This window comes from Cyprinus carpio, chromosome B5, assembly GCF_018340385.1.
Source record: "Cyprinus carpio isolate SPL01 chromosome B5, ASM1834038v1, whole genome shotgun sequence".
Lineage (NCBI taxonomy): Eukaryota > Metazoa > Chordata > Actinopteri > Cypriniformes > Cyprinidae > Cyprinus > Cyprinus carpio.
Window position 1 is genome coordinate 4396283 of NC_056601.1, and position 20654 is coordinate 4416936.

Here is a 20654-nt window from a genome sequence, read left to right on the forward strand (position 1 = left end):
AAAAAAGGAAAAATGCTAATTATTTTTTATCTTTTTTATTTTAATACAACACCATAAATTCTGCACAGTGCTTGTTTATACACTATTCAACAAAACAGGCAAAAAAGTAATCAAGAAGTATTCAGTGCATACTGTACACTATGGTGCAACAAAAAGCACCAATCAAAAAAATCAAAATGCAAAAATGGCTTAGGAAAAAAATAAAATAAAATAACCAATACACAATATAAAAATTACTTTCCTGTACATAAAATACAAATCTAGCCTCTAATCAAGATTCAGCAAACACCAGCCCAAAAACTGCAGTTTCACTAAAACAAACAAATTACTTAAAATTATTACATTTACTGAACTCTCAAATCAGCCTTTAACAAACAACAGCTCTTTTTTAAAAAAAATAAAACGGCCTCTAGTGTGCAAATCAATATTAGAAAGAGAAAAAAAGCAAACAGGGAAAAGAACCAATAAAAGCACCAATCAACATTTTAAAATTCAAAAATGGCTAAGGAAAAATGAAACACAAAAATAGACAAAACAATATAGAAATCACTCTCCAGAACATAAAATACTAGCCTGGGTGCCAGCCCGAACCCCGCCCCCAACATTTTTTGGACGGGAAGTTCGGTCTGGACTCGATCCATTGAGGAGTAATTATGCTCGGCTCCCAAAAGGCCGAGCCAATCAAATTGCCAGGGCGGGCTTTTAATCGATGATTGACAGGCTATCTGCGGTTACGTAACCACCCACGTCATCAAAGAGCGCTTGGGTTGAATGGTTTTCACCATGGTTTTTCACCAACGATGACTGCAGCTGGAGAAGTAAGATGTTTAGATTCCGCTATCACGTCTGCAATAAAAGAAATCGACAGCGCATTAATTTTAAAAGACGAACAAAGAACCGCAATCAAGGCATTTGTCGATGCGAAAGATGTGTTTGCCGTCCTTCCAACGGGATTCGGCAAAAGTTTAATTTATCAGCTGGCTCCGATGTTTTTCAAGCCAACGTAATGGGTATCGTCGTGGATGAAGTTCATCTCATTTACAAATGGTAAAATTTAATCTGACTGTCTGACTTAGAAAATAACTCATGACATAGTGACATGAAGCAAATGTTGTAAAAAATATATTGTACCTAACGTCACTTACTGCGTTGCTCTGATTGGTTGTAGGTCTATCCAATTGAGTGCAGTTTTTTTTTTACTGGTTCGGTTAAGACACGCCCCATAATTCAAGTGCAATGGAGCAGTATCAGACTCACATTCTGCCTAGAATATGAGTATGACGAAGTCAGGCTAATGAAATACCAAATCTAGCCTAAAATCAGCCCAAAATGGCATCTAGTATACAAATCAATAACACAGAAGGAAAAACCCAAACAAACATCAGCCCACTACATATTTCTGAAAAACAACAGCATGAGTTCCAGCTACATCTTAAATAAAGTGCCATTCAAAGTCCATAAGTCTTTTTAAAAGATTTGACACTTTGGAATGGATGGTCATGGTCTTCTTCTGAACAGTTTTCCCAGTTTTTTTAGATGTCATTTTTCCCCTTGCAGCCTTGGTCACCTTTTCTGGATTTATCCCAACAAAGCGTCTGAAAAGTAAGAGTAAAAGATTTTCAGTGAACAATACTTTAAAACGGTATGATTTACACAAAAAATAAATACATATTAAATCCTTTGTATTATTTCTGGAGAAAAAAATGACTGATTTTGTGTTCTTTCACAGAAAATAAGTGAAACAGCACAGGCTGTTTATAAAGTACTTTAATGTTTTTTTTTTCCTCCACCAAGATAATGTAACATGATAAAATATAAGGTCTGGCTGTCATGCAGGTGCATCGAAAATGAAATTTTGAGCTCCAAAAAGACAACAAAATTTTAAAGGTAGTCGCAAATGGTTTAATCTATGACTTCTGAAGCAATCCCATTTTTGGATGATAAGAGTATAAAATGGGAAGATCTTTTTCATGTTCATGTGTGTCAATTACTAGAAAGTGTCCTCACGACTGAAGTCATGATACCGACAGACTGCAGTGGCATATGAACAGTGAAAGTGTTAGATTTTTGTCTGTTCTCACCTAAAACTAAACCAAGTTAAACCACTGTACTTGAATTAATTATATGTATGATATTTTATGCCCTTTGTAGCTTGAAGTGATATATACACACACACAGGTGCATCTCAGTAAATTAGAATGTTGTGGAAAATTTCATTTCAGTAATTCAGTAATTACTCAAATTGTGAAACTTGTGAATTAAATAATTTCAGTGCACACAGACTGAAGTAGTTTAAGTCTTTGGTTCTTTTAATTGTGATGATTTTAAAACATCTGCAAAGGTTTCATGAGCGTTCAAAATGGTCTCTCAGTTTGGTTCACGAGGCTACACAATCATGGAGAAGACTGCTGATCTGACAGTTGTCCAGAAGACAATCATTGACACCCTTCACAAGGAGGGTAAGACACAAACATTCATGGCCAAAGAAGCTGGCTGTTCACAGAGTGCTGTATCCAAGCATGTTAACAGAAAGTTGAGTGGAAGGAAAAAGTGTGGAAGAAAAAGATGCACAACCAACTGATAGAACATCAGCCTTATGAAGATTGTCAAGCAAAATCGATTCAAGAATTTGAGTCAACTTCACAAGGAATGGACTGAGGCTGGGGTCAAGGCATCAAGAGCCACCACACAGACATGTCAAGGAATTTGCTGAACCACAGATAATGTCAGAGGGCGTCTTACCTGGGCTAAGGAGAAAGAAGAACTGGACTGTTGCCCAGTGGTCCAAAGTACTCTTTTCAGATGAGAGCAAGTTTTGTATTTCATTTGGAAACAAAGGTCCTAGAGTTTGGAGGAAGTGTGGAGAAGCTCATAGCCCAAGTTGCTTGAAGTCCAGTGTTAAGTTTCCACAGTCTGTGATGATTTGGGGTGCAATGTCATCTGCTGGTGTTGGTCCATTGTGTTTTTTGAAAACCAAAGTCACTGCAAACGTTTGCCAAGAAATGTTCTGCTGACCAGCTTTTTGAAGATGCTGATTTCATTTTCCAGCAGGATTTGGCACCTGCCCACACTGCCAGAAGCACCAAGAGTTGGTTAAATGATCATGGTGTTGGTGTGCTTGACTGGCCAGCAAACTCACCAGACCTGAACCCCAGAGAGAATCTATGGACTATTGTCAAGAGGAAAATGAGAAACAAGAGACCAAAAAATGCAGATGAGCTGAAGGCCACTGTCAAAGAAACCTGGGCTTCTATACCACCTCAGCAGTGCCACAGTAATTAAAGCAAAAGGAGCCCCTACCACGTATTGAGTACATGTAGAGTAAATGAACATAGTCTCCAGAAGGCCAACAATTCACTAAAAATGTATTTTATTCGTCTTATGAAGTATTCTTATTTGTTGAGATAGTGAATTGGTGGGTTGTATTAAATGTGAGCCAAAATCATCACAATTAAAAGAACCAAAGACTTAAACTACTTTAGTCTGTGTGCATTGAATGTTTTATATATATTAACTTACACTGTATGGAAAAACCAATATCAGAATAGCTTTTGTTTGTGTTCCCCAAAAGTCACAAAATTTTTAATTCAGGTATGCCAAAATTAGTACAAATTGCAAAATATGCTGCACAGCTGAAGAGGTTAAAGGATTACTCCACCCCAAAATTAAAATTTTGTCATTAATCACATACAGAAAAGTATGAAAAACATTGTCTAAATACTCCATCTGCTGTCAGTGGTTCAATCTTTTCTGGACCTTGACAGTGTTATTTACTTGGCAGTCAATGAGACAGTCAAAAGCCTCCCGGTTTTCATCTGAAATATCTTAAATTGTGTTCTGAGGACGAACAAAGTTTTACGGGTTTGGAACGACATGGGGGTAAGTGATTAATGACAAAATTTTAATTTTTTGGGTGGAGTAACACTTTAAATGAGAACATTATTTTAGGGGGAACTATTCCTGTAATCACATACTAATATAAACAAAAAAACACAAGTAAGTGCAAACTTGTTACCTTTGAAGCAATTCCAGTGTGCATGCTGTTTCCTCCTGGTACCGCAAATTAAAGATGTAATACAAAGAAAACAATGCAGCAAGTCCAGAGAGAAAATCTGGCTGTACACCCTCGCAGATTATTCTGCCTTCCATGCTGATCAGCCAACGTTTCATCCACTGCCCAGGAGTATCATCTGGACCTAAAAGAAATGGATTGATTAAAGTATAATTTATTATTTATTCTGGGGATTTATTCTATGATTTGTCATTTATTAACTTGGTGTAGAAAAGACAGTTTTTATTATGCAGTCCCTGACTAAGCCACACAATGTCATGTCTTTCATGATTTAAATAAATTATTTACAAAAACCAATTAATTAATTAATTAATGAAGGAACACAACCTAAATGAAAACAAGCCATGTGATTTGAGACTCACGGATAATTCATTGACATTTGAAAATGAACCTTTTATTGCTTGTAATTTGTATGAATGTCTTCAATACAGCAAAAAAAAAAAAAAAAAACAGAAAAGAAAATAAATTTAGGCAGAATATTAGGAAATGGAAGCCTCAGCTGCCATTCACTTTGAAGGCATCTTTTTCTGTAGAAAAACTGAAAAGATAACCAATAATGTAGGTTTCTAGAAATGTAGTTTTATAGGTTTGTAACAATCTTACTGTGAGTACATGATTACAACTGAACAACTAACTCGGTTTCAGTTTTTAGCTTAAAGGGATAGATCACTTTAAAATGAAAATGTGGTGTTTATCAGCTTACTCACAGGGCATCCGGGATGTAGGTGACATTTTTTCTTCATTAGATCCAATTTGGAGATTTTTAAGTCAAACCGTTGTAGTCTGTCAGTCATAGTAGGTACGTATAGGGAACTGTCTCTATGAGAGGGAAAAAACATGCACAGAGAAATCCAAATTAAAATGTTGCCCCTTGTAGCTTCACACTGTTGCCCTAAGACACCAAAAGAGCAAATGCTTTACCACACTGCCTGAAAGGGCATGTCACTTTTCATCCCTCTTTAATGTGCATTTTGATATGAGAAATAAATTCAGGGAAAGAAGAACTTTTGGCATGGCAAAAATCAACATGGCATTCCAGAGGAAGTGTAGTGCACCTTGTGGTTTCTGCCTTATATCCTTTCTGGTGCCTGTACACATGAGATTTTAATGCTGCATGCTTTTTAAACTTACTTTTACAGTTAGGTATGCAGCAACGAAACACAACATTTGAAACATTGCTGTGTATTTTCATATGAGTCACATAGGTCGCAGTGGTACCACGTTTTCCCGCAATTCTGACAAGGAAACATTATGTAAAGAACAGATGTCTGTAGTTAAATAACCAACGATGCCATCGAATGTCACTACAAAGTTTTCATAAAATGGTCGACACAGATGTGGTGCAAGACATCTTGTCATGCCGCTAATAGTTCTGCGATAAAGACAGCAGCAGCTTGAATAAGCACGTTCACAATAATCAGAAAATATGAATTTTGTTCAGGCCTCACTTACCTATTACTGACATAAAGATAGCTGTGCACGTTTTATAACACCGGCAACTTTAGCTCACGGGCATGGATTATGACCGTAATACTTTTCGATTATTAAACACGCTAACCGGATATAAAATTACAAAGGTCTCACTGAATCTTCAAAATGATTTTTAAATGTTATTGGTAACGGAGACGCAAATAACAGCGACACGTAACGTTAACCATAATGTCTCTCGTTACATAAACGGAATGCGCATTTTAGAAAGTATAACCAGGCTGGATGAAACTTTAAAATTCTTACCTGTAGCCTATGTGTGTGTGATGTGAGTACAATCCGAATCTTACGATCACTTGCTCGCTCAATGAACGTTACTGCTTGGCCTGAATAAAACACACAGACGAATCATGTGATTTAAATAAAAAAGGCGCATTAGATGTTCAAGATGTAATATTTAAAGTTAATAGGTAATTTCAATCATAGATACACCTGCAAACTTGCCTCGTGCAGATAATCCAAAATGTCGTCTTGTGCGCGTTGAAAAAAAATATGTTATAATACTGTTAAATTACAGCGCTGTACTGATGTTGTTCGACCACACAACCTGAAGAGAACAAGTCTTCCCATAATGCATTGTTTAAAAACGGCAATTTACTGGTAATACATGAAAACAGCATTTTGCTGTTAAATTTCCATGTAAATTTACGGAAAGATTTTTTACAGTGTATATATATATATATATATATAATAATATATATATATATATATATATATAATATATATATATATATATATATATATTATATTTTATTATTATTATTATTATATCATTATTATTATTATTATTATTATTATATAGTTAAAAACTATGATGCTGAAAATGACCATTCATATTTATTAATGCAATTTTTTTCTGGACAGGCATGGGGGGCAGCGGGATCTGCAAAACAGAAATCTAGTAGGTTAAAAGTACTGTCTTTGGTTACATTTGATATAATTATGACTTTAATCAAAACTAAATTTTAAATTAATATATCACATCTCAAATAAATAAATATGTTATCCAAAAATACTACAAATTAATATCTTAGAAATTGAATTTTCTTTTTTGAATCTGGACCCTTAAAAATTACTAATGTAACCTAATATAGTGAAGAAAAAAAGTAATACACTCTCAGAAAGAAAAGAAAAAAAGTTACAAAAGCTGTCACTGTGGTGGTACATTTTACAAAGGAATGCCCCCAGTGACAGCATTTGTACCCTTTTTTCAGAGAGTGTGTAAAATTTTTTAATTAAATAAAAATAGTTAAGATGCTCCATGAGGCACGTTGTGAGCTTTTTTTTTTTTTTTTTTTTTTTTTTTAGCTTTTTTTAGAATGTGTTATTCCATAACCCATATATTCAGTCAATGTGTGTTTCTTTAACGAGTTAAAAATGTACTTCATGTGACTTTATATCACGGTCTGGTTTTATAAATGTAAATGTGTTTTTTTTTATTTTTTTTTTTTTTTTTGCAGATGTGCATGAGATGACATGCAATTCCTCCCGTCCAGTTGATTATTTTATCTATGTGACTAAAGACACATACAATTGTGATGTGGACTTTATAGACGCTTTACACAAACAGGTTCAGCTGAGGAAAGTTTCTAGAGTGCAGGACAGTGAAATCATTCTGCTCTTCTGTCCTGTTTGTTCACCATCTGACATCAGTGCAACATTACAAGAGTACCACAAGAGGCCAGGTGAGATTTTAGAAAATTGAAAAAAACAAAGACACCATAAATATTTTTATTATTCACTGTCAACTTGAATAAATGTGTTCATTAGCTTTAGTATTGATCAGGTTAATATTAGTTTGGTAAATGATCTGATTTCATTTAAAATTAGCTTCGCTTCTTCAGCTTTTCTTCATTGCAAATGATTTTTCTCAACATTATAATATAGGTCTATTGACAATATCTTTCTCTCTTTTTGTCTTCAGATAAGCCTGCTGTTGTCATTTTTCTCCATAAGACACTGGATTCAGACTCTGTCCCAAACAGCAGTGGACATGTGAAAAGTCGGGATGTTTTAGTGGTGGACTGTATTTTCTGTGATGGTAAAGGACTGCCTGACTGCGAAAAAAATAGGGAAGCAATTTCTGCAGTCGCAGACTGGATAAAAAATAAGGTAATACTTATTTTTTCTAAAAATAAAATTAGTTATTGCAGACTTCAAGCAGGAGGTGATTCCAAGGTAATAACTGAATGTATATCACTGTAACAATAAATTCTGTGTTTTGTATAGTTAAGAGGACGGTGAGCATGATGACACTGAGGATCGACAAATCACCTCATCAACTATTCAGAAAGATCCTGTGACTCTGACAACTACATACCTCAACTCTTCACAGTTGAGATCCGCTTTAGCTTGTGTCTATCAAATACAGATGTTTTTAGCGAGTGCAGATATTTGCAATAATGTAATCAGTTATCCAATTATTATCCAGTTTATTTCAGCCACAGTGAACTAAAAACAAATATCATTTGTCTCAGACAAGTCACTGTCTTTGTTTGTTTTTTGACTCATATCATGTGCATGAATTGTATTTACAGAAGCCTAGCATGTTGACGGGCATTTACTGTGCAAACCATAATTCTGAATAGATAAAAACTCCTATTGACTACTAATGAATGCAAATAAATGACCTGACAATGAGTGTACAAAGGAGTAAATATCTCTTTGCTGCATGATAAAGCCCATGTATGATAACAAACTAACGTTCAGGTCTTCTAATTCCTTATGTTGTAGAGACAACTAAAACTAGTTAACAAATTCTGTGTATTTAATTAAGAGATTTTCAGTGAATTGTTTCTGTGTTGGTGTTAAGGATCTATACTGTATTTAATCTGCATGATGTATTGATAGATTCTTTCTGTTTTCTTTCTGTGCCTTTTACTCTAAATCTTAGCCTGTAATAAGAAAAATACTTATAATTACAAATTACAGTAAATTTGGTGTTAAACTGTAAAGTGTGATTGTGTCTTGTGTTTAAATGTGGAAAATATATATATATTTTTAAATAAGGTTTATGTTAATAATCAGTAATATAGACCTAAAAAAGTACATCATATATACATAATATATAATTACATAACATATGAAACTAAGACCACCAGTAGGTGGCAGCAAGTCATTGTCTTAATGAATGAGTCATTGAATCATTGATTTAGCTCAAAAGGTAGCAAGTAACTGATGACTTTTTCAATTGATAATTTAAAAGAGCATTTCCCGACATATTTCAGTCATGGCACCCTTTCAAATTCTTCAACAATGTGTGGCTCCCTACACAAACACAACTGCTCTACAGGCCCTGCTGCAGTCTACCCGTTCTGCACCGAAGCTGATGGTTTATTTCAGAAGCATGACACTTCGTACTTCTTTAATGACACAGTAAAAAAAATACTAGTCTAACTAATAGGCCTAATGTTCAAATATTTGACAAGAGAACAGTCAGTCATCAAACATGAACAAACACACAAATTACAACTAGTTTTAATCATTAATGAATAAAACTGGACCACATCTGCCATACTGTACTAATGGCCTACATAAATCACTTATACCTCGCTTGGCTTTGTTAGTAATCATATGATTAATTCATGCTTTTTTGATGCGATAATAGGATTACACATTGATTTTCTTCTATTCCTGCATCCCTGAACTATATCACCCATGTACTGGCCAGTCCATGTATGAAAATCTAGTTCCGTCACAGAGTCATTAACTGTTGCTAAAGTGAAAATGAATGTATGCAGCAGGTTCCTGGTGTGAAAGGTGAATTGAAGAAAATTTGTTTACTGTTTTTGACAAGATGCTCCAAAACATTGAAAATGCTTTAAAAACATTTGAAAAACATCACTGTTTACTTATCATCATGCACTCATTGTGATGATTCTCTACAGGGGAGGAAAAGGAGTGTCAAAATATGTCCATGCCAAAGTAGGTTAAAGCCACATTAAATATAGTCTATATTATTTATTTCTGTCACGAAAAAAAAAAAAAAAAAAACTTTTTCTGCTTTATTGTGAAAAATTTGATGCTTATGTTTGATTTCTCTGCTGTATATCCTCATGCTCAGTAATACACCTTAAAAGTTTTTCTTATTTGAAACAGACAAATTATTCAACAAACCTGACTCTCAAGACAAGGGTCAATAGTGCTTCATGTTCTGTATTAAACAGAGACAAATGTAATTCATTTGTTTAAGAAATGATTATTAGCTATTAAATGCATAGAAATTAACTCAATATTTTCTTCAATGCAACTTAATAATTTTTCTTTAATTTCATGCGTGAAAGAACTAACTTCAAATACAGGAGGGCAACCCACACTCTCCATCTAGGGCTTGTTTTGTTTCCCTCAACCCCAGTAACTATACAGTAACTACACAACTTTTGTAGATGCTTGCTTAGATTAAATGCATATGGTAAATTTATAATGAAAGAGAAAGATAAAAGAATTCAGACTGTCTTCTGAAAATAACACAAAAACTGTGGCAAATCACGAACAATGAAGTGCACTTTTTAAGTCTGAGCATTTGTACTGTTAAAATCTTTTTAGGTGGCGCCATCTAGTGTCTCAAAACCTTTATTAATGATAAAAACAGCCCCAACTTCAGATTGCCTATGAAGTGAACACAAAACTTTTAGACGTCTATAGAATACCAAAAATCCTCTTAATTATTGTTTAAATATAAAAGTTAACTTTAAAAGTGTACTGTAAAATATTCATTAGTGAATAATCAAATGTTTAAAATATTTTCATAGACGAAAAAACAATTTAAGCAAACCTGCAAAAGCAAACAGATACCAAAATCAAAACTCCACAGCAGACTGATATATATACAACCTGTATTTATGAATTAGTGCAGATATCAGTACATAAATGATTTAATGTCTCATTTCAGCTATACAAGTGATCTGCTCATTCCACTCATTTCCGCATCTCCATCATCATCATCATCATCATCCAAACTCAGTGCTTTGTTGAAGATTGAAACCCTTTTGATAAACATGCACAGCTGTTGCATAGAAATCATCTCTATATTCTCTTTCATGCAACTTAATAGTGTTTTCTTTAATTTCACGTGTGAAACAACTGACTTCAAATAAAGGAGGGCAACCCACACACTCCATACATTTTAGAGCTTTTTTTCTCCATTCTTTCAGCAATGAATTGAAATGTAAATACTTACTGGTGAGGTCAAGCTGGAGAGAAACAAAGCAAGGCTTAGCAAAGCAAAAATGAGCACATGGTCTAAAAAAAAATCACAGACGAATATATACGTTTAAAAAAAGGTAAATTGAAGTTCAAATAAAAATTATTTTAGCCTTTGCAACAGTGATCTCGTGTGGCAGCTTTAAGAAATGCAGGGATCATGCTCTTTTCTAATACTCCAGACTGTTGTTCAGGGAGAAATTGTGCTTTTTTCAGGCAGACCATAGTCAAGGTCACTTTGAAACAAATGTTGGATATGTAGAAGTGTCAAAAGGTTAAGTAAAATATGTCCAAATTGTTATTGAATGCTTTGGGAGGAGGAGAGTTGGTAGACTGGTTGTTAGGAGTGAGGTTGCTTCAGCAAGACAGAGACATACACAGCAACAATTTGCTAACAGACATTCATTCACCCTCAATCACATTTATCAGACACCGATACGCAGTGCAAAACAAGCTTATGCTCTAGTAATGCAGTTTCTATGACAATGACCAAACACATATCCACTCAGATTTGACCCTAAGCCTGACTGAAGGTGTGTGACTGTTTATTGTCGTCACAGGGTATGTGTTCTGTGATATGTGAGAGCAGGAACTCACTTATTTCTGAAAGCAAGTGCACACAATCAGCTCAACTTTTAAACTGCAGATCAATATTGCATGTTTTTACTGGAGCTGATCAGGGCTCAGGTGTGTCTGTAAGCAATGTTTTTTTGTCATGAGTGTTTTATTCACATACTGAATACAATAATGGAGGTGGTGTCCACATCTCCTTATAACATGCATTCATAAGGCACCCACAGTGAGAAAAAACTGACACATTAGACGAGTCCTAATGTTACTGATCTTCCAAACAGAGATTTGTAGATTTGTGTTGGATTTTATTACAAATGTGATTATTCACAGATTTAGGTAAGGACTAGTTTCCACACAGATTAATCTCAATTTCAGAAATTGTTTTTTGTATGGCGCTGATATTTGCTGTTGCATAGACAATAAGGGCCAGTCGGAGTTTGAACTCAGAAGAACACGTTTGTGCGGTGAAAACAGAGCTTGACCTCACCAATGTGATTTACAATGTAAATTAAAGCATTAGGACCATCATTACAAATAAGTAATTGGTGAAAAAAAACTTTAAAAAGAGAAACTGAGTTTTTCTTTTAAATGAATGATTCTGGTTTACTCTGATATTTTTATTTGTATCACATCTGTGTAAATATAATTTGCACCTATTTATTTTAAGGGGAAAATCATTGTCTTTGTCACAGGAATTGCAACAGCTGTCAAGAGACAGTTTTCTTTAAACTAAACACAAAACAGTCTCTGATGAGGGTTTTAATGGTGATTTCTTTTTACAAGGATCCTGATCTTTTGCCCTGGCCAAAATAAAACTGTAAACAGTAAAAGTTGCATTTCCGTATACAAGAGATCCCGGAAAATGTGGTTAACGCACATGTTTACTGTCTGAATTCAGCCAGGGGCATTTTAAACAACTCTTTTTTCTTTTTTTTTTTTTCTTTTTTTTTTTTACTTGTTACATTTTCATACATTGATAAAAATGATATTTTTTTGTAATTAGACGCTGCAGCTCATAGAAGTAAATCTCGTTTAGTAGTATATATACAAATATATATATACAGTCTTTTTCTTTATAGCATGACAAAGTCACAGACACCCTATTTTTAATGTGTACTAATCATTTTACAATCAAAGAGTGATGTAAGGGGGCAGAGATGATAAAAAGCAGCATATTTGTACACGTACGGAGGTGTTTGATCGTACTTCATTTTAGCTCAGGGAATAATAATCTCACATTTTAAATTTGTATCGTGATAACCTAATAAATACGATCAATGAGATTATACATAGTACATTGATCTCCTTCTGGATGGAGCTGTATTCACACACACATACACACACAAACACACACACACACACACACACACACACACACTGCCACATTATATTCACATTTTGTGATCGAGACTCTTCATCGAGTGTAATTTGGACTGACCACAGTACTTGTGAAACATCTCGCATGATTAAAACCATTACTACAAGCAGCAGGTGGAAGACATGTACGGCCTCGGGTGAGAGAATGGTGCTCCATACCAAACATTTTCCCATGATGCACAGTGCGTGTGCGTATGCTTGTGTGGGGCTGTGCAAGGATGTCGATCAGGAGGAACTACTACTTCCCAACTACCGCACCAGATTTCTCTCTGAAAGACTTCTCTGTCACTTTCTCTCTCTCTCTCTCTCTCTCTCTCTCGCACTCACTTGGAAGAGCAGAGCAGCTAAAACGAGCGGGATTGGTTACTACATACAGTATATTGCTTCGAGAAAACGCTTCTAAAATATTAAGGGCTATAGTCATCCTCAATAATCTAAAGTGCCTTTTCTGTGAGAGTCGAGCAGGGCAGCTGAACTGGCCCTCTGATGCTGGGATACGGCCTTATACTGTTCATTTTGTATTCTTTCACAGACAATCTCTTCAACACATTGGCACACGCACACAGACGTACATCGACACATTCAAGGGACATCAAATACGTCGGTCCTGAAGTCAGGCTGTCAGGACAAACAGAGCGACAGAGACAGAGAAATTCAAGTCCTGTCTTCTCTCTGGAAAGATGGAGGGATGGATGTGTAAATAAAGGTGTGGAGAGATGAGTCATTTGCTTTTTCCCGAAGTGCTGGAACCCCTGGAACCCCGGTCTCCTCGTTCGCCCCTCTCTCCTCTTTCAGCTCTATCTCCTCTCTCCTTCTCGGATGTGTCCCTCTTTTCTGAGCTTTTGTCCGATGCCTCTATTTTATCCGATCGGTCTGAACGCTCTGACTTCTCTGACCTCTCTGATCTCTCCGCCCCCTCAGATGGCTCCGCCCCTTCAGAACGCTCCTTCCGCTCTGATTTGTCGGGGTCGGTGGAGGAGTTTGTGGCTTTCTCCCACTTGGCGATTTCTTCGATCTCCTTCAGGCTAGTGTTGATGCTGTTGACCCAACCTTTCAGATCCTCCTGTAAGACAGAACACACACACACACACACACACACTTGTAATATAGACCACAATAGGCAGAATATTTACCAAACAACTCTGATCTTTTTCACTCAGGTGGGGCTTTGTCTGACATACCTCATCCTTAGCCAGGAAGATGTAGTCCCCTTCAGCAGTGGTCCTTAAAAAACATTAGAAACGCATACATTTATAAAAAGTGGTAAAGTGTTCAAAGGGAAAAATCAAACAGAATTATGTGTTTGTGGCTTTGGCACAAACAGTATGCTACAATTCAAATGTTTCCGAAAGAAGTCCCCTTATGCTTACTGATTTTGCATTTAAGTAAAACTACAGCAAAACAGTAATATTGTGAAATATTATTATGTTTCCTATTTTAATTTATTTTAAAATGTAAATTATTCCTGTGATGGAAAGGCTGAATTTCCAGCAGCTATAACTCCAGTCTTCTGAGTCACATGACCCTTCAGAAATCATTCTGATATGCTTATTATTAATGTTGAAAATAGTTGTGCTGCTTAATATTTTAGTGCAAACTGTGATGCATTTTTTTCAAGATTCTTTGATGAATAGAAAGTTTCAAAAGGCAGTTATTTTAAATGTAAAGTTACAGAGTAACAATGTTGCAAAGATTTCTGTCACGTTTGATCAATTTAACGCATACTTGCTGAATTCAAGCATTAATTAATTTATTTTTAAAAAGGAAAGAAAAGGGCAATCCTTCAGTATGTCCCACTCCATATCTTTTTGTTTCAATAGGAAAGAAACGAACACAAAAACTGCTCAAAGCACTGGGATTTTAATAGTAACTTTTCTTAAAATTCAGTTCCTGCATGGTTATTTGTAATTTTTTTGTAGATCATTAAAGGTCAATTTTAATTAATTTAATTTTAGTTAATTTTACCTGAGAATGAAGACATTCTTCTTCTTTTTATATCCGTTGGTAGTGTCAAATTCGCAGATGGCCAAGTTGAGAAGTGGCTCATCGTTGTAGGGTGTTGTTTTGTGTCGGGAATCCTTGTATAAACCGATCTCCCCTTGTTGAGCACGCAGAACAGATTTACCCACGACTTGCTGCAGGAGGTTTAGAAAGTTAGGCATAACTTTGTGAGTTACTAAGCCTCACCAAGGCATTTAGTATTGCCATTAGCAAGCAAACACACTCATAATGACATTTCAATGCACTATTGGGCCATGACCACAACTGACAAGTCCCCTCCAGTATTCAAAATAGTGTTTGATCACAATATGCATTTTAAATGATGGATTCATTTGTTTCCACATCTTTCATTATTCATAATTCGCTTGAATGATGAACCGCATGCCGTATACAACCCTAACCCTATACTGGATGTAGTATCCATTCAGTATTTCCAGATCACTCTAAATAAATCAAATTCAGGTAGGGGTTATTCACCATGCTATTTACCATGAGGTACATCATTTACCAGAATGGAATCTTTCTCTAGCTTGTAAAATGGCAGGGTAGGTCATGCAGCACCAAGTTAATATACAACAACTGATGTAATGTTCGTATACTATATAATAGCAATGCATGCTATTCTGAACACAGTGTTAACATTATCATAATTAGCTATTAGCTTGGTAACAGGATTTCTAGTGTATTAGAAGTAGTGACAAAAAGCACTTAGATTATTCATAACAAAATTATAGTTACTGGGGGAAGATTGTGAAAAAAAGTCAATAGAGATCATGTCAGGACATTGCAATTTTTATCAGCTAGTAAGAAACACACCTATTTGGGCTTCTCTCTTTCCCCTCCTCTTCGTGTTTCCTGTACAGGAAGCCCTCATGTTGAACGGTGTGGGTAGGAGGCTGAGGTGTGGATGGGACGCTCTGAGCCGGCGCAGAACGGGACCTCCGTGGCTTCCTCAGGCTCTTTGGACGAGGTCTTCGTCGTGGTTTGGGGCGGTCTCGAGCTCGAGGGCGATCCAGACGGCTCACTGGTGCAGAGAGGCTGCTGGGGGGTCTGTACACATCTCCCCTCGCCTGAAAAATACAGTTTGTGAATGTGCGAAGCAGAATTATTTATTATAAGAAAAAAAAAATACTAAATGAGTTTATATGGAAATCAGGGGTGTTCTGCATCACAATATCAAATCTTCCATCTCCAAATAAAAATATATAAACACTGTATCTGCATACGGCAAAGTCAAAGTCTGCATAAGATCATTCTTACCTGAACAATAAAATGTATAGAGATACTTAAGAGTCTGAGCTGCTGACTAAAATGTTTGGGGATCAGTCCCAAGTTTCAGAGGATGCAAGGTGACCCAGAAAGTGGAGAATTACTGAGATCACAATTCTGCTCTATCACTATTGTGCCCTTGAGCAAGACACCAAACCAAGATACTCCAGAGGCACTGTACCTGCAGTGAGTCTACTCTTATTTCTCTTTGCATGACACAAATGGTAAAAGAATCCTCAAAACTTTAAACTTTAGCGGGTGTGTGGACTGATTTTCTGCAAAACAAGAATCGCCTGAACATTCACTACTGCTTAAAAGTTTGGGTTCATTAAGAATTTGAATTGGTAAAGTATTACTTGTGTAGATGATGCATTAAAATTGTAAGGGGGAATATGATGCATGATGTGAATTAAATCTATAATAAATATTAAAGTCCAGTATGGACTCAACACATACATGACAAGCTTCTTTCTCCTGTGCTTGCTCAACAATCTCAGCCATAGTGGAACGCTTCTCCCTAAAAAAAAAAATAAAAAAAGATGAGAAAGCCAACTAAGTTAGATAGTGACCCACATACAAATAACAACACACACACTTGTTATTTTATCATGACAGGGACTTTGACTCTATGTTTTCATATTAAACTTTTTTTTATTATTTTTTATATACTATTATTAATATTTTTAATTAGGTTTTAGTTTTCCTTTTAATTTGTCATTTAGCTTCTTTTTTTTTTTTTTTTTTTTTTAGTCATTTTAGCACTTCATCTTATTTTATTTCAGTTAGTTGCCACGGCAGCGTTTCTAATTTTCAGATTTCAATTACTGAAAATCATATATTATCATTTCAAATAAGCAAACGGCAACACTTGTAGTTAAAAGTTTTAGTTAACAATAACAACACTTCATTACTTTTGTTTATTAAGCTGATTTTGATACTACTGGCTGACGTTTTGGTTTTTAGAATAAAATTTTAGAAGAATTTTTACTTTTAAGGCATCTCAGAAAGGAAGTTTTGTTCCCAAAATATAGCCAAGCAAACATACACAAACACTCACCCAGATGGTCTCTTGTCAGATGGCTCTTTCCCAGATTCTGCATCACTGGAGTCATGTTTCTGTACTCTCTGCCTACCGCTGCCCTCCTGCTCACTAGATGACTGTCTCTCCATTCTTCGACGGTAGCGTTCCTGCCTTACAATTAGCGGGAGCTCGTTAAGTCGTGCCTGGATCTCCTGCTCGCTGGAGGTCTGTCGGCCAAGCCGGTACTCTCTCTCCCGCCTCAAGTGATCCATTTGCGGGTCAGATCGGCTCCCGCGGGGGTCCCTCTGTAACCGGCTGTGGATCATCTCCAGGGAGGGGTCCAGGCCCGTAGGAGGAGCTGGCATGTTTGCTGCTCCACCGGCGAGCTGGGCTCGGTGCGCCTCCATTAAAGGTGGAACAGCTTTGTGAATGTGGTTGATTTTGGGCTGAAAGCAGTCAGCTTTCAGGTGCTGCCAAGCATATCCTATTTTGGGCTCCACCCCCACCCCACACAGCACCTAAATGGTTCAGGCGACTGTGGTAGCTGGAGCTGTCTTCTCCTAAAACACCCTGTTGTTTAAGTCCAGTGTAGCTGGAGCTGTTCACCCCCAAGACACCAACTTGTTGGTTTAAACACCCTGATAGCTAGAATTATCCAACCCTGAAACACTTTGTTGTTTTAGCCCATGGTAGGAAAGACCCTCGTGCCCACAACCCCCCTGATGGCTGGATCAGCCCGTGGTACGAGGAGCCGTTCATGACGGGGCGTGTAAGGGTTCAGGGTGGATCCGAGCCGCTGAGCAAGTTGTGTTCGCCATGGTGTGTTCTGTGTGGTGTGCATGAGGTCCGGCCCGGGCTTGGACTCCAGAAGTGAGTCCTGAAGAGGTTCATCGGGAAGAGAGAGGCGAGGAGAAGACGAGGAAGAGGAGCTGGGCACAAGACAGGAGAGAGGGAACATCTGCCTGCTGAGGAGAGAGGAGGTAGAAGGCTGCTTGTTCAGGGATGATTTCCTCCTTCATTTTCTCTGCCTGCAGATGGAGAAGAGAGATATTTGTTGTTCTTAGTTTTTATGTTATTTATATGCAGGGCCAGCGTTACGTCGCCCAAACAATCTTCTTGCCCCCTCAGTCACAATTAATGTCAAAAAGGAATTTTAATGGATAAAGAAAAAAGAAAAAAATCACAACTGCCAAGTGCATTAGCTTTTCTAACATTAATATTAGATTACTACACAGCAACATTTTAGTTTAGGACAGTGTGTTTCACAAAGTCACATTTTGATGGGCACATTTGACACATTTTGAACCTACATTGCATTGAACTTCCCATGCCATTACAGAATGCATATTTATGGAGTATGCACAAAGTTATGATTCTTTTTTTTTTTTCATGTTCAGTAAAGAGTGATTGATAATTGGTCGTAATTAGTTTATTTCACTGCATTATTAATGTTGTCGCCTCCAGTTGCAGTTCAGGCTGTTCTCACCTTACCCTTTGTGCATCCGTTTAATGGGTCGCAATGAGTGTGAAGTAGTCACACAGTACTGTAGATGCAAATTAAATATATTTGGTTGTGGTGGTATCATGGTAAACTTGTCTGTATTCAATGCAGGCCTGCTGAAAATGTGTATCTTTAAGACAGATCTGGTGTTCTAAAAACATCTTTATGTCAGATATCAAGTCAAATTTAAAAAGAAATAACAAAAAAATGTATATAGTAATGTTATTCAATGTTTTCCTATATGTTAGTTGCTCAGTAGCTTTTAGTTTTTCATAGCTGTAGCAACAGCAGGTTTGTTTATGCCAGACAAATACATGAATGGGCCACTTCAGCATATAGACAGAGTATATGTTATTCTGCCTTATGTCATCAGCCCCTTTTGTTTACTTTTCAGGACCCTCTGCAGTGTCTGTGCTGGTTGCTGACTGTTTTATACACAAGTCTTTGTTTCCATAATGACCTGGCGTAACGAAGCTGAAATGATCCTTCCACTCGTTGGACGCGGCCTTCCGGAATGCTTCATGCCGGCGAATCAGCTCCTCCACATCGTCTGTCCCCCACCCACCACCTGCCTCACGGGTATTTGGAGTGATTGGTTCCTTGATTGTGAGCCAGGACTGCTCCACTGATCCCGGCTGGTTGGACTGCAGCCTCTGCTGGGCTGGAGGGTACAAATAAAGGTGGTTTGATAACTCTGAGGAAAGCATCAGACTGGCAGAACTTTAATATGATGTTACAACAATGACATCACTGACCTTGCTGAAGCTTCTCCCAGTGCTGTTCCCATCGCTCATTCAGATCTTTTCTGCTTTGCCATGATATACTCCAGCCTTCTCCTTTACCTGGAAATATACTGTTTAGTTAGTACGGACACATCATTCTGAAGGTAAACACATTTATAATGTTACATTCTGAACTTTCTGTTCATCAAAGAATCCTGAAAAAAGATCCATGTGACACTGGATGATGTTAAGCTGACAAAAAAAATATATATAGTTTTGCCATCACAGGAATGAGTTACATTTTAAAAATATATTCAAATTGTTATTTTAAATGTGAATAAATTTCCACAATATTACTGTTTTTTTTACTTTATATTTGATCAAACCCTTGGTGAGCATGACATACCAAAAAAAAAAAAAAACGTTACAAACCTCAAACTTTTTTGAATGGTGTTTTGTGTCAAATGTTTTACTAAAATCAGCCCCTGTGACATTAAAGCTCAGATAAACCCTTAATCCATATAAAAGTAAACTTTAAGACATGAGCCTGGTCATTTGTGTTTTTTGGAAAATGCCTTATTATATGATGCCGTGAGCACTGTTAACGTTGACAAATTTTTAAATATTCTTCTACCTTCTAAAAACACTTATAAACACTAGGTGAGTCTATATAAATTGTCATTTATGCATAATTCATTTGGCACTATGGAAAGGGACAAAAATTTACACTCTCAAATGTAATGTAATGTAAATATATCTGTAGCTTTTTAAATTACATAGTAATTAAAAGAAAGTTAAGCTTATCGGGTTAACTTTAGTTCCATGTATGTGTTTGCACATTTTAAGGCGTGCACATAGAGGGTTCAGTGTTTGAGTTTGTGTGTACCTCTTCAGCTGCAGGGTTGCGTGCAGCGAGCAGCATCTTTCCCATCTCCACGCAATGCACAAAGTTCTTGCTCTTGTTATCTATTTTACTCTTCAGATTCTGATGTTGGGACATCATGCCATCCAGCACAGAGAGGTCCCTGACACGTACACAAGGACCCGCCCAACACCAAGACCCACGCCCAGACACAAACAAGAAACACGCACACACATTATCCTGATGCATATGGGTCTACTGTGATTGGTTTAAATCCAACTGTAGATTCAGGATGACTCAGATGGTTCTATAATTGATCTGGTACCTGGCATCATCAGTTAAGCCAATCTGTCCCATTATTCCATCCATCCACATGCTTAGTTCCCGCACCACAGCGAAGAACTGGATCTTATCGGTTACTGTGGTGACCTGCACACGGCTGCCCTCACATGCAACAAGGAGCTCTTTCCAGGCCTGCATCACTTACTGCTCACGGGGATAAAATGGCATCTGCCTTCTCTCCGGCATAAATGGCACGCAGCTGAACTGCGATTTCTTGCAGTTGC

At 36.8% G+C, this 20654-nt stretch overlaps 2 protein-coding genes across 3 annotated transcripts; both read right to left on the reverse strand.

The window, feature by feature from the left end:
* Nucleotides 1-11886: 11886 nt before the first annotated feature.
* On the reverse strand, nucleotides 11887-17506 carry LOC122137420 (spectrin beta chain, non-erythrocytic 4-like). The gene is made up of 6 exons (XM_042723735.1): nucleotides 17040-17506; nucleotides 16439-16499; nucleotides 15530-15783; nucleotides 14678-14847; nucleotides 13894-13936; nucleotides 11887-13775 (listed from the first exon to the last, which is right to left on the reverse strand). The coding sequence occupies exons 1-6, from the start codon at nucleotides 17408-17410 to the stop codon at nucleotides 13766-13768; spliced, it is 909 nt and encodes a 302-aa protein (XP_042579669.1). The 5' UTR covers nucleotides 17411-17506; the 3' UTR covers nucleotides 11887-13765.
* Nucleotides 17507-19974: 2468 nt separating this feature from the next.
* Nucleotides 19975-20582, reverse strand: LOC122137421 (spectrin beta chain, non-erythrocytic 1-like). Of its 2 annotated transcripts, none has more exons than XM_042723736.1 (2): nucleotides 20414-20582; nucleotides 19975-20293 (listed from the first exon to the last, which is right to left on the reverse strand). In XM_042723736.1, exons 1-2 carry the CDS (start codon nucleotides 20566-20568, stop codon nucleotides 20068-20070), a joined length of 381 nt encoding a protein of 126 aa, XP_042579670.1. In that variant the 5' UTR covers nucleotides 20569-20582; the 3' UTR covers nucleotides 19975-20067. The 2 variants fall into 2 exon arrangements, with proteins under 2 accessions (XP_042579670.1, XP_042579671.1); XM_042723737.1 differs by having other exon boundaries at nucleotides 20043-20251.
* Nucleotides 20583-20654: the final 72 nt, after the last annotated feature.